The sequence below is a fragment of the Danio rerio genome, chromosome 24 (genome assembly GCF_052040795.2).
Source record: "Danio rerio strain M-AB ecotype USA chromosome 24, GRCz13ab, whole genome shotgun sequence".
Classification (NCBI taxonomy): Eukaryota; Metazoa; Chordata; class Actinopteri; order Cypriniformes; family Danionidae; genus Danio; species Danio rerio.
This window is the reverse complement of record NC_141044.1, coordinates 32,270,032-32,282,913: the sequence shown is the minus strand read 5'-3', so window position 1 is coordinate 32,282,913 and position 12,882 is coordinate 32,270,032. Positions and strand designations below refer to the sequence as shown.

Below are 12,882 nucleotides of genomic sequence, written 5' to 3'. Positions count from 1 at the left end.
ATGTGACTCACATTATATATATTTATCACCATGCTGCCATGAGTTAACATTTACAAAAGGGCATAACACCAACTCACCATTGGCGGAGGAGCTGTCACTGGCCTAAACGGAGATGGCAGGTTCATCTTATTCATCAGGTGAAGAACCTGTGGAGAACAAGTAATCAGATAGAAGAAAGTGAGAGTGTGTGTATGTGTGTTGTTTCCACACACCTGTTATGGCATATTTCTTGGACACAAACATTAATTGTGACCCTGGCTCCATATGTAATCCAGATTGCTGCGTAGGAATATATTTAGGCTCTCTGAGCAACAGATGTAATGCATTTAAAACGCCAGCCTGTTTCCCAGAAAGCTAGCGCCACCAAAAGGCAGGTTTATGAAATGATTTGTTCTCCCTGGTGCTTTAACAAAGCGGCGCAGTGTGGCTTAACGGAAAATGTTAAATACATCACTCATCCCTCCCTCCCACATGAGTGTGATATTAATACCATCAGAATAATTCCATCCAAATATTGTGGTTTGATGTTTTAAATGCTGGACTGGATTCAGAGGAAAAATCACATTAGTGCCACTCTAGGAGAGCAGAGAGAGAACTGTCTTTTACCTGATATAAACTGAAAACCTCAAAGACAGGGAGGGAGATACTGATACACATAAGCGGTTGTATCATATCCACCTTTTTCCTATGCACCATGATGCTTTGCTTGAATTAACTCTTAACAATCATTAGCTGTCATTATTCTCTTCATAATTCATCCATCCAATATTAAAAGAGGACCTATTATACCCCTTTCTATGAGATATAAAATAAATAGAGTGTGTATATGAAGTTTAAGCTCAAAATACCCCACAAATGATGTTTTATACTCTTGGAAAGAGCCCATTTAGGCTTTGATACAAATTATGCTGTTTTGGAAAAGGGAGTGGAGCTACAAATGCATGTGTGATTCAAAACAAGAGTAATGTTATCTCTGTAAAAAAAATAAAATAAAAAAAACTTGTCAGAAGAAGGCAGTCAATGGACACTACAGTGTTCATTAGTTTCACATTTACAATGCCACTTAGTCACTGACAATATCTTCAGCAGGTGGAAACTCTAATAGCAAACTGCTGCTTTTCACTCAGGGCTGTTTATGCTAATGAGGGAGAGATCATCACTAATGGGCGGGGCTTTCCCACTCTGGTGACATATACAAAGGGAGAAATTCAAGTTGTTTCAGCAGTTTTTATAAAGTGTTTATAAAAAATATAATTAATACATTTTTAGCATTAGATGCTCAATATATTCACACACAGTTGCCACACAACTGTGGTAAACGCCTTATAAGAGTTTTTTTTTTCATAACAGGTCCCCATTAAAGCCACTTATTAAAAGTCTTTCTACAGCAGTATTACAGACATGTTAAATAATACTGTACTGTAGAAAGTGAAAAGAAAAAATGAACAAGAGAGAAATAGCGCAACAAATGCACGTAGCTTTATTTAAATTCCATATATGGATTATTTGTAGCCAAACCTTTTATATTATGCATTTATTTTTTAGATATTTATTGCATAAACTTACATATTTACTTGCAGATATATTTACACAGAGCTTTTTACATTGAATATACAAAACAGTTGTAATGTGCAGCAGGTGCAGTAGGTGACTGTCTTAAGAAACATTTTTTGTTGCGCTGGTTGTAAATCTCTTCAGGTTCCAATAGTAATGATTAAAGTAAATAATCTAAATGTATTTATTTGTATTTTTTTATTCTGGGTGAGGTATAAAACAAAAAATGTTCATTTAATTAAAATTTGTCAGGCTGACAATTTTAATAATTGAGATAAGTAGCTCAAGCTGTCCGTCAACAAATGTATATTTACAAATGCAGTCGTTCACGCAGATCTGCCATTTGCGCGCACAAGAGAGAGACAAAAAAATGCTAAATCAAAACTTTTTAAAAATCCAGAATCAATATTGGAGTTAATTTTGCTCATTGGAGGAAAGATGACACCATGGTTGAAGTATTTCTTTTAGACAGGTAATGTTCTGTTTTAAAACTATTTTAGTCCCGCAATGCTTATATAGATTTTGTTGTTATGAATGGCTTATATGCACGGATGTGTTGTTCAGCCACTAAGATCTCCAGGCGAAAGATCAATGTGACTTTTTCAGTTTCATACGGGCCCTTTTACAGCATCGATAATGTAGATTTTTATTTAGTTTCACAACAAAAAACCAGTAAAAAAAAGCCATTTAGTCTTGTTTTTGAATCTGCCACTATGCTGACACATAGGCATTTACAGTCCCGCCCTTTTTTGAAAAGAGCACAATCTCATTTAAATTTAAAGCGACGGTCAGCAATATGGCACAAGTATGATAAAAGCCTAAAAGGGTCAGTTTCAAAGAGTTATAAAATATTATTTGCGGAGTCTTTTGAGCTGAAACTTCACATACACTCTCCTGGGACATCAGAGTCTTATTTTACATTTGGTAAAAAGGGACCTAATAGGTCCCCTTTAAAATTATTTGTTTCAGTTCTTTTGAATGGCAGTTCCCCAAACAGCAAGTGCAACCCATAATTTGAGTCATGAAATGCAGATAAAGGTGGCAAGATGTACATGTTTACACATTCCTAACATGAACTGATAAATAAAACAAAAGAAAAAAAGATAAGGGAAAAAACAGCCTTTGTAGCCTCCACTCACTTGAACGTAGAACTTGGGCACACTCAGAAGTGTGTGTGTGATGTTTGTCAAAATTCCACTTGAAGGAGGAGGATATAAATATTTCAGCGTTGGATTTGTTTGAAATTTCAACCTGCGGGAGGAAAGGCAGAAAAAAAAAAGCATACATGAAAAATTGCCAGTCGTTAGCTTCGGAGAGGAGACAGGAAAACATTTCCAGAAATGCTAGGTGTGACAAAATGCATAAACATAATAGTGAAGCGTAAATATAAGAGCGAGGTACAAACATTTGGCAGTGTTTTGTAAATGCCCACACCTGGAAAACAGCTACAAAGGGATAGTTTACGCATAAATGACAATTCTGTCACTATTTACTCTCCTTCCACTTGTTACAAACCTGTTTGAGTTTCTTTCTTTTGATAAACACACAGGTATTTTCAACCAAAGTAACCAAACTGTTGGTAACACAAATTGTTTTGAAATAACCAAACTCATACAAACTGAGCAGGGGTAGAAACTCCTATGGAAGTCAGTGGGCACTTTTTGGTTATCAATATTCCTTGAAATATTTTGCGTTCAGCAGAAACAAAACAGAGAAAATGTAAGCAAATTTTCATCATTATCAAATAACTCTATATTTGTCATTGCACCAGCAAAAACTAGCTAATTGCCTTGAAGTTCGATGTTGTTGTTGTTGTTTTTGTTGGCTGCAGTTTATATTGTATTTCTTGTATGACCATACTAAGGTAATGCAATTTCTCTGTCAAACATCTTAATTAAACAACTAAAAGGAAACACTGTAATTTAAGTGATGAATGGAATTTTCACACAATATTTCCACACATATACTCACCGGCCACTTTATTAGGTACACTTTACCAGTACCCTTTAGCCCCTAGCTGACAGAAGTCTTCTGCTGCTGTAGTCTATCTGCCCTGAAATTTGATGTGTTGTGCGTTCAGAGATGCTCTTCTGCAAACCTCGGTTGTACCTCTGGCATCAACAAGGCATTTGCACCCACAGAACTGCCGCTCACTGGATATTTTCTAGTTTTGGAACATTCTCTGTAAACCCTAGAGATGGATGTGTGTGAAAATCCCAGTAGATCACCAGTTTCTGAAACACTCAGATCAGCCCGATTGGCACGAACAACCATGCCACATTCAAAGTCGCTTAAATCACCTTTCTTCCCCATTCTGGTGCTCATTTTGACCTGCAGCAGATCTTGACTATGTCTACATACCTAAATGCATTCAGTTGCTGCCATGTGATTGGCTTTTTAGAAATTTGCATTAACCAAAAATGGCACAGCTGTACCTAATAAAGTGGCCGATAAGTGTATATGATTTGCTAGTGATAAAAAACTAGACAACATTTAATTTTCAACAAGACAGATACTTTATTTAGTAAGAATTCAATAATAATTGCAATACGTGTTCATACAATCAACATAAATCAGATTAATAATAATAACAACTAAAATATTATATACAAATTTCTCCATTACAGCCTACATACCATTAAAGATCTATAAGCCTTTCTGCATAGTGATGTATAGTTTGTATAAACTTGTTTGTAAAAAGCTTAGCATATTGTTAACATGAATGAATATGTTGCTAGCCTGTGTCTAACAAGGCATAACATCACTAACATATTTCAATATTTGACAATTTAAAGAATTTGTATACTGCTAGCATGTTTCTAGCATAAATTAACATAACAGTTCAAAAGTCTCTAGTTTAGTTAGCATAAAATGCGACTTTGCTACCATGGTTATAATTATTAGCATGAATTAGCACTTTAACAAATATATAAGAAAATAAGTTTAAAACAATAATTCCAGCTTATGCATTTTATGCTTTTTAATTGGATGGACTTCTCTCACAACCCAAATGCTTTAAAGGTGCTATGAAAATATATGTATATGGAAATGGGCATACCGTGAGCCTCAGACACCACTGTTTCCTGAATCTCATGTAAATTCAATCAGAGGACAAAACAAACTGTGACAAGACTCACAGGCCATGCCCTCCACATTTCCTTATAGGCCTACTTTAGGTCATTCATCCAGACCTGATGAGCAGCCACGTCATCAAAAGAACACAGATTTATATGCAGCTCTTGAGATCATAAAAAAGCTATGATATCTTTAATATGCACGCCTCAGGCTGTGTTTAATAAGTCAAACATTTTCTAGTGATACAACACTGATATTTGTTATGCTCCCTCGGTTATTTTAAGCTTAGATTTTCCCTTATGTAATGTGTAATGTGTATTTTTTTATATAGCGCATTTATTGTGTATGGCCATACACCCAAAGAGCTTCACAATCATGAGGGGGTTCTCTCCACACCACCACCAGTGTGCAGCGTCCACTTGGATGATGCGACGGCAGCCACAGGACAACGGCGCCAGTGCGCTCACCACACACCAGCTATTGGTGGGGTGGAGAGACAGTGATAGAGCCAATTCGGTGGAAGGGGATGATTGGGAGGCCATGATTGTATGGGCCGATAGAGGGACTTTGGCCAGGACACCGGGGTTACATCCCTGCTCTTTCACGAGAAGTGCCATGGGATTTTTAATGACCACAGAGAGTCAAGACCTCGGTTTAACGTCTCATCCGAAAAATGTCACCCACTGACAATGTAGTGTCCCCTTCACTTTTACTGGGGCATTAGGACTCACATAGACCTCAGGTTGAGCACCCCCTGCTGGCCTCACTAACACCACTTCCAACAGCAACCTAGTGTTCCCTAGTGGTCTCCCATCCAGGTACTAACCAGGCTCAGCCCTGCTTAGCTTCAGTGAGTAACCGGTCTTGGGCTGCAGGGTGATATGGCTGTTAGTATATGTTAATACTATGAATTTTATTTTGAAAACCCCAAATTGTTTACTGACCGTTGCGGGGCAACGATAGCACGAGACATCAAGCATGCAAAAGGCAAGATTTACAGATTACACAAATATTCATCTCCACCACGGAGAGGTATAAGGTATGTTTAGTTACATCTTTAGTTAATTGATCATGTTTATTGTAAAATTTGATGTGTATGATTCAACAAACACATGTAAATGCTGAATCGTGTCAAATTACTCAGCTCAACTGTCATATGTTCATGCAGGGGCTGATACTAAGACCTGCTGTGCTTTCTTTGACTTTAGCTTCAGAATACAACACGATACCTCTCTATCACTCTCTTTTGTCAAATTTACTTATCATTATTGCCTTTATCCACACCAGATCTGGTGAGCAAAATAGTTTAACGTAACTCTGATTGAGTTAATATTTGTCCGTGTTCAGCGTACATCATACTCTGTGTGTATGTGTGTGAGTTTGTGTAAGAGTGGAGCTCATTAATATTCACGACACAAACCATATATGGTCATTCATGGACCTTCTGAATCTATGGGTATTTTACGGAGTAATAAATGAGCTTATAAAACCATTTTTGGAGAGTTTTTGAACTTACCGATGCCATAAACCTACTATGTAGATATCAGAGAACAATTTAACTATTAAATCAATGCAGTATATTTAACAATTAATCCAATGCAGTATATAGCACCTTTAAGTGTCAAATCTCTTTTTGCTAGCATGATTAAAATATCAATAGCATAAATTAGCAAGTTTCTAGCATGTTCTAGTTTGCTATTGATAGCGAAATAGATGAAGGGCTGGAGGTCTTATATTGTGTGGATGTAGATTATTGTAAACATTTATAAAATAAAAAAAAACAATAATTCTGAAAACAAGTTTAAATCAACAACACTAAAAAAACAACCACAAGTTGAAAACGATGCACTTTATCTTGCATTAATTGGTTTGATTTCCCAAACGCTTCAAGTGTCAAGTCTCTTTCAAGATGAATGTGATTGCGTTTTCTATCATTGAAACGGCGTGCACTTCATTCGGAGCGTCACACCACTGAAAAACACCCAGTCTGTGCACGAGCAGCTCTGGCAGAATTAAATAAATAAAAATGTGTCATGGATCTGCTTGTTAAGTGAAGGTGAGGCGTGGGCTTCTCGCCGCAAAAATTATATCTTAGCCCACGGTCTCTTTATCAAAGGCCACCTGGTGCCACCACATGGCAAGAGCAGACGGGCTGTCAGCGCAGAACAGACACTCTGACACACGGGCCTGTAATTGGACATGAGACTGATGGTGACAGCCACTCTCCCTCTTCCTCTGTTCGCTGTGGGCACTTCCTGCAGGGTTACCGGGGTCTGAACTGCTGACACCAGGTGCGGGATGTCAACCGAGAGTGTTAGCCTGTCTCAAATCTCCAGTGGCATCATAAACGCAGTGGCTCAGTGAGATGAAGTCAATGGGCTGAACAAACAAACAAACACAGGTGTGTAGGTGTGTGTATGTATGTGTGTGTGTGTATCTACCCCAGACTGGGAGCAATGCTGGTGTCCATCAGAGGAACACTGGGTTGTTGTTTTTCTTTCTTTTCTTTTTCGGCTACGGCAGCAGCAGTTCTGAGACATAAGAAAAAAAGGTTAGCCATTTAAGTATAAGGTTGTTTCTTTAACTATCAGGTCTAATCTTTGGCTTAGCACATTTTTCTAAAACTAGCCCTAATAGTTTCCAAATTATGTCCATTTGCATATTTAATGATTTCCTATTTCCTAAAATATCAAGATTTCAACCTCATCAAAAAACGTGTAGTGTTTACAATTATGTTGCCTAAGAAATTACATAAAATGACTTAATTTCAAAGCTAAATATTAATTTCAAAGCTAGCATTTGATGTAAAGATATTTTTCATAGTTTTGTATTGCATCACTTGAAAAAAAATACAGCATTATCAATAATGAATTAGCTGAATTTTTATGTTATTGATGGTCTGGATGAAAATGATTCTAGTTAAATTGTTTTTTAAATAATATCACATTAAAACATTCTGCTTTAGAGCTATTTCTTGTATAAGGATAAAACAGAATAAATTCAAAAAAAGCCATTTGAAAAGGAGACAAAATAAACAATGATATGTTTAAATGTTTTAATATATGAAAAAATATATATTCATGTATTAATTTTATGACATAAAATTATTTTATTAGTATTTACTGTAACAAAACACACCATTCAATCACTCAAAAAAACTAAAAGAACCAACTAAAACTAAAATCATAAAACTGTATTCATAATTGTTGCCAGGCATGGAATCATAACCTTTTTCAAGGTACAGTTAAAGTCAGAATTATTAGCCTCCCTGTTTATTTTTTTCCCCAATTTCTGTTTAACGGAGTGACACATTTTTTAACATAATTTTTTTAACACATTTCTAAACATAATAGATTTAAAAACTTGTTTGTATTAACTGATTTCTTTTACCTTTGTCATGATGACAGTATATAATATTTTATTAGATATTTATTAGACACTACTTTGCAGTTTAAAGTGACATTTAAAGGCTTAACTAGGTTAATTAGGTTAACTAGATAGGTTAGGGTATTTAGGAAAGTCATTGTATAATGATAGTTTGTTCTGTAGACTGTCAAAAATATATAGCTTAAAGAGGCTAATAATATTGTCTTTAAAATGGTGTTTAAAAAATTGAAAACTGCTTTTATTCTATCCAAAATAAAACAAATTAGACGTTCTCCAGAAGAAAGAATTATTTTTAGACAAAACAATGTCCTTGCTCTGTTAAACATCATTTGACAAAATATAAAAATAATAAATAAAAGTCAAGGTTTTAAAACTGGCAAAATTTTCTGTTATACCGGTCCTATGGTATATGAACGTTTTTTTTGTTTGTTTTTTTTACATTTTGTATTTAGTATTTTAGGACAACAGTATCTCCAGCAAAAAATATATCAAAACTAAAATATTTTAAAAGTTTCTCAAAATAAAATATATTGTGTCAAAAAGAGGGGGAAAAAGTTTAGTTTTCAACCCAGACCTTTAAAAAGAAGATATTTTTGAGCTGCAATCACGGTACCGTAAAACTGTGAATCTGTGATATTTTTATTCAAGGTTATCATACCATCAGAACCTTAAACTTGCCCATGTCTAATTGTTACCTAAAATACAATAACAATTTTCTAAGCATTTTTGTTTGTTTTATTTCAGGTAGTGTGCAAGAAAATATTTTACATGTCAACTCAATTTAAAAGAATAGTTCACCCAAAAATGCAAAAAGACCTCATCATTTATTTTCCTTCATGTAATTTTAAACCTTTATGATTTTCTTTCTTCTTTTAAACACAAAAGAAAATATTTAGAAAAATGCTAGGAAACTTATTATGGAAATCAATGGGTGCCTATAGCCTATGACTTGGTGGCGAAAGTAGATCACCCATCTCTGGTAAAAAAAAAAAAAAGAATCCTCAGAATAACTCACTAGGCTATTTTAATATCTAAAAAACAAAGCAGCACAAACAAAAGTTCTACCTGCACAAAGAATGAAGAATTAAAATATTTTGGTTGAATTTGGATGGTGGCAGTACTTGCTGCTGTGGCAACCCCTGATGAATAAAGAGACTAAGCCGAAGGAAAATTATGGAATGAATAAATGAATGAATGAACCAATAAATGAACAAACGAACGATCGAACAAACAAACTAATGAATGAAAGAATGAATGAACTTATACAGCATTGTACAGCAGAGTTCAGTGATGTCACTGCTTCAAATTCTGTTTCTTCTTTCTAAAAGAAAATATATTTGATGTTTATTTTAACGACACAAACCAGCACAAAGACATGTGCTATAGGTGAATTGAATAAACTAAATTGGCCGTAGTGCATGTGTGTGAATGAGTGTGTATGGGTGTTTTCCAATACTGGATTGCAGCTGGAAGGGCATCCGCTGTGTAAAAAAAATGCTGGATAAGTGGCACTTCATTCTGCTGTGGTAACCCCTAATGAATTAAGGAACTAAGCTGAAGGAAAATCAATAATTGATTGAATGTTTTTCTTGTTTTATTTTAGGTAGTGACCAAGAAAATATTCTACAATCCTATTCCCAAGGTATACTTCACCCAAAAACAAAAATCCCCTCATTTATTCTGCCTTATGTGGTTTTAAACATCTATAAGTTTTTTTTTTCTTCTTTTGGACACAAAAGAAGACATAATGATAAATATTGGGAAAAAGTTATTTAAATATAATTTTAAAAAATCTTCTTTTGTGTTCAACAGACAAAATAAACTTTTTGAACAAGTAAATTATGGCAGAATTCTCATTTTAAAGGTGAACTATCCCTTTAAATTAAAACTAAAATAAATAAATAATAAACAAAAACTAAACTACACAAGTAAATTTACAAACAAAATCTCACAAGGTTTGATAAGTTACAGAAAATTAGCTAAAAAAAGACCATAAAGCCTATCACCAATAACTGATGCTAAAAAGCTTAAATTTTTTTAAATAATGGATTAGTAAATGATGAACTGATTAATTCATGCTGTACATGTATCGTTCATACGTAGTTCGTGTTAATAAATATATTAAACAACATTAATTAATGAAATCTTATTGTAAAGTGTGACTGTTATTGATTTTGCCATTTACCTGTCGGAAACAGGTGGATCTTTCAAAACACTAGCGCTGTCTTGATCTTTTGCAAACTCCACCACTAGTGTGCGACCGAGGATCCTGAGTTGATGAAGTCTGTTTAGCGCCTGCGGTTGGAAAGAAACAATTCTGTTTATGTAAAATCAGCTCAAAAGAGACAAGCACAAGCGAAACTGGTGAATTTGAGTTTTACCTTAGAAGCTGAGGTCTCACTGCTGAAAGTTGCGAAGGCCATATGTTTCTGCAGACAACAACACAGTTACATTGATTCAACTCAAATTGTACAGACAGCAATTTGTAATCACTTTATAAAATCTTATACTTACTAGGGGTCCCTTTTCTGACAGCACTCTGACAGATGAGGCCCCAAAGTACTTGAGCAAATCCTCTTTCTCATCTCTGCTGAGCTCTCTGGGCAGATGTCGAATGATGAGGGTTTTGCTTTTCTTTGTTTGAACGTCAGCCTCGTCCGTCTCCGCCATGATCCTAGATGTAAAGACGAATAACTCTCCTGAGTAAAAAATTAGGGATGATGATACATTTCTACATTGAGGGATAAAGATGGTCACTAAACTGTAACTTAGTGCAACAAACACTTAAATTTATTAAATTATAAAGCGATGAGATTTTCTGTTAAATATTTTTAGTTTTATTAAAACTATTTGTCTGTAAGTAATGTTGGTAAATTAAAATAAAGCATAATATTCCTAAATGTAGTTAAAAATATTCAATAATTATCGATATCAAATTATATGAAACATGACATCTTGATTTTTTTTTTTTTTGCAACGTTACCCAGCCCTATTCACAAAATATAAAGCAAGAGTCATTTGATAGCTATATAAAGGTTTGTGGAAATAATTTAAATTCTAATAATATTTAAGGTCACCAGCTGCTCTTTACATTATGTAAGACATATTTCAAATGTTAATATAATGTAATAATGCTCGATGTAATACAAAAGCCAATTTAATATGATCCCAATAATAGAATAATGAATTTGAACATAAACTGAAAAAAACCTAGCACATAAACAAACAACAATAATAAAACTTACCAACACTTTTTTTTTTTTTACAAAAAATAAATAAAAACATTTAAAAAGCATTATTTTCCTCATACATTCATATTACTGTAAATAAATCATGTTCGTATTACAGTAAATGTGTAGTAAATGTGTTTTGGCTACATTTGTATAACCTCAGTATAGTTAGCGAAGCAAAACTATGGTTAATTTGTGTTTACCCCAGTGTTTAAGAATAATAATCATATTATCTTTTGTTTAAATGTTAGTGCTAAACCCATTGTTGATGATCAAGCACAATCAGTCCGGAACTGGATTTAGGCGTTCGTAATGTTCAGGCGGAACTAAATTATGGAAACACAGTAACTAGAAGAAAGGCTAAAGAAAGCAAGCCAGTGTACAAACAACTAGATAACTAAGCATTTGGCCCTTATAGCAGACAAAATGACACTTTCCATTTGCATTAAACAACAGGCTTAAACCTTAATACAAAACAAGCCGTTTAAAAGTAGCAAATATACAGGTTAAGGAGGTTTGTTTTGAAGCGAGACCAAAAAGCATTAGCATCAGCATCAACAGAATAGTCAAGAAAAAAATGAACGAGACCTTACAGTTTAAACAACAGAGCAACAACAATAATTATTCATTGCGCAACTTAAAAAGCATACCCCGGAGTAAAGACTATAAATAACACGTGTGTCAAGAGTAAGAGAGATGGTAAACACACGTACCCGATTCAAATTCACCCTCTTCCGCAGTTTTCGACGCTTGTAGGCGTGTCTAACGAAATCAAGAAAATCTGATACGTGATTGGTTGTTTGTGGAACAGTCACTTCAGTCATTGGTGCGCCTCTGCATCAATCATAAACGGTTTAAATGAAGAAACCCCATCACTTTCTGAACCAGGAGATGGCGGTGTTTGCACCTAAATGAATCATCATCAGTCAGCACTAAGTCGAGAAAAGGTAAGACAGACATTCATTTTCTTTTCGGCTTAGTCCCTTTATTAATTAGGGGTCGCCCCAGCGGAATGAACCACCAATTTATCCAGCATATGTTTTAGGCCAGGGGTGTCAAAATACGATCCTGGAGGGCCAGTGTCCTGCAAATTTTAGCTCCAACTTACCTTGGAGGGATGTTTCTAGAAAGCCTATAGTGCTTGATTAGCTAGACCAGGTGTGTCTGATTGGGTTAGGAACTAAACTTTGCAGGACACTGCCCCCCCAGGACCGAGTTTGGACACCACGGTTTTAGGTAGAGGATGCCTTTACAGCTGCAAGCCATCACTGGGAAACACCAATACACTGTCATTCCCACACATACACTACGGACAGTTCAGCTTACCCAATTCATGTCTTTGGACAGTAGGGGAAACTGGAGCACCTGGAGGAAACCCACGCAAACATGGGGAGAACAAGCAAACTCCACACATAAATGCTAACCGACCCAGCCAAGGCTTAAACCAGTGACCTTCTTGCTGTAAGGTGACAGCGCTACCCACTGCGCTGCCTAGAGACAGACAAATATTATTCATTAATTTATTAATTTTTAAAATGTCAATAATGCTATTACTTGGTTTGATTACTTTCACTTGGATTTTTTTGTTTAGATTTTAATTTATTAATTCATTAGTAATTAGTTTCAGTCATTCGTT

The 12,882-nt window shown here is 35.1% G+C and overlaps 1 protein-coding gene across 9 annotated transcripts in view; it reads right to left on the bottom strand.

Annotated features, from left to right (window-relative positions):
- Positions 1–12,010, bottom strand: part of rnpc3 (RNA-binding region (RNP1, RRM) containing 3) — a 32,798-nt gene extending 20,788 nt beyond the window's left edge. For 2 of the 9 annotated variants that reach the window (XR_015524525.1, XM_087308798.1), the window contains exons 1-7: positions 11,960–12,010; positions 10,531–10,690; positions 10,398–10,445; positions 10,202–10,311; positions 7,071–7,160; positions 2,694–2,805; positions 78–146 (exon numbers count right to left, since the gene is read on the bottom strand). Coding sequence is in view for 8 of the 9 variants with exons in the window: in XM_087308798.1 (XP_087164924.1) it covers positions 78–146; positions 2,694–2,805; positions 7,071–7,160; positions 10,202–10,311; positions 10,398–10,445; positions 10,531–10,686 (585 nt within the window). In the remaining variant the exon portion in view is untranslated. Of the gene's footprint in view, positions 1–77; positions 147–2,693; positions 2,806–7,070; positions 7,161–10,201; positions 10,312–10,397; positions 10,446–10,530; positions 10,716–11,883 lie in introns of all 9 variants that reach the window. The other 7 variants (XM_087308796.1, XM_087308797.1, XM_087308800.1 and 4 more) reach the window with 4 other exon arrangements.
- Between the last annotated feature and the right edge of the window lie 872 nt (positions 12,011–12,882).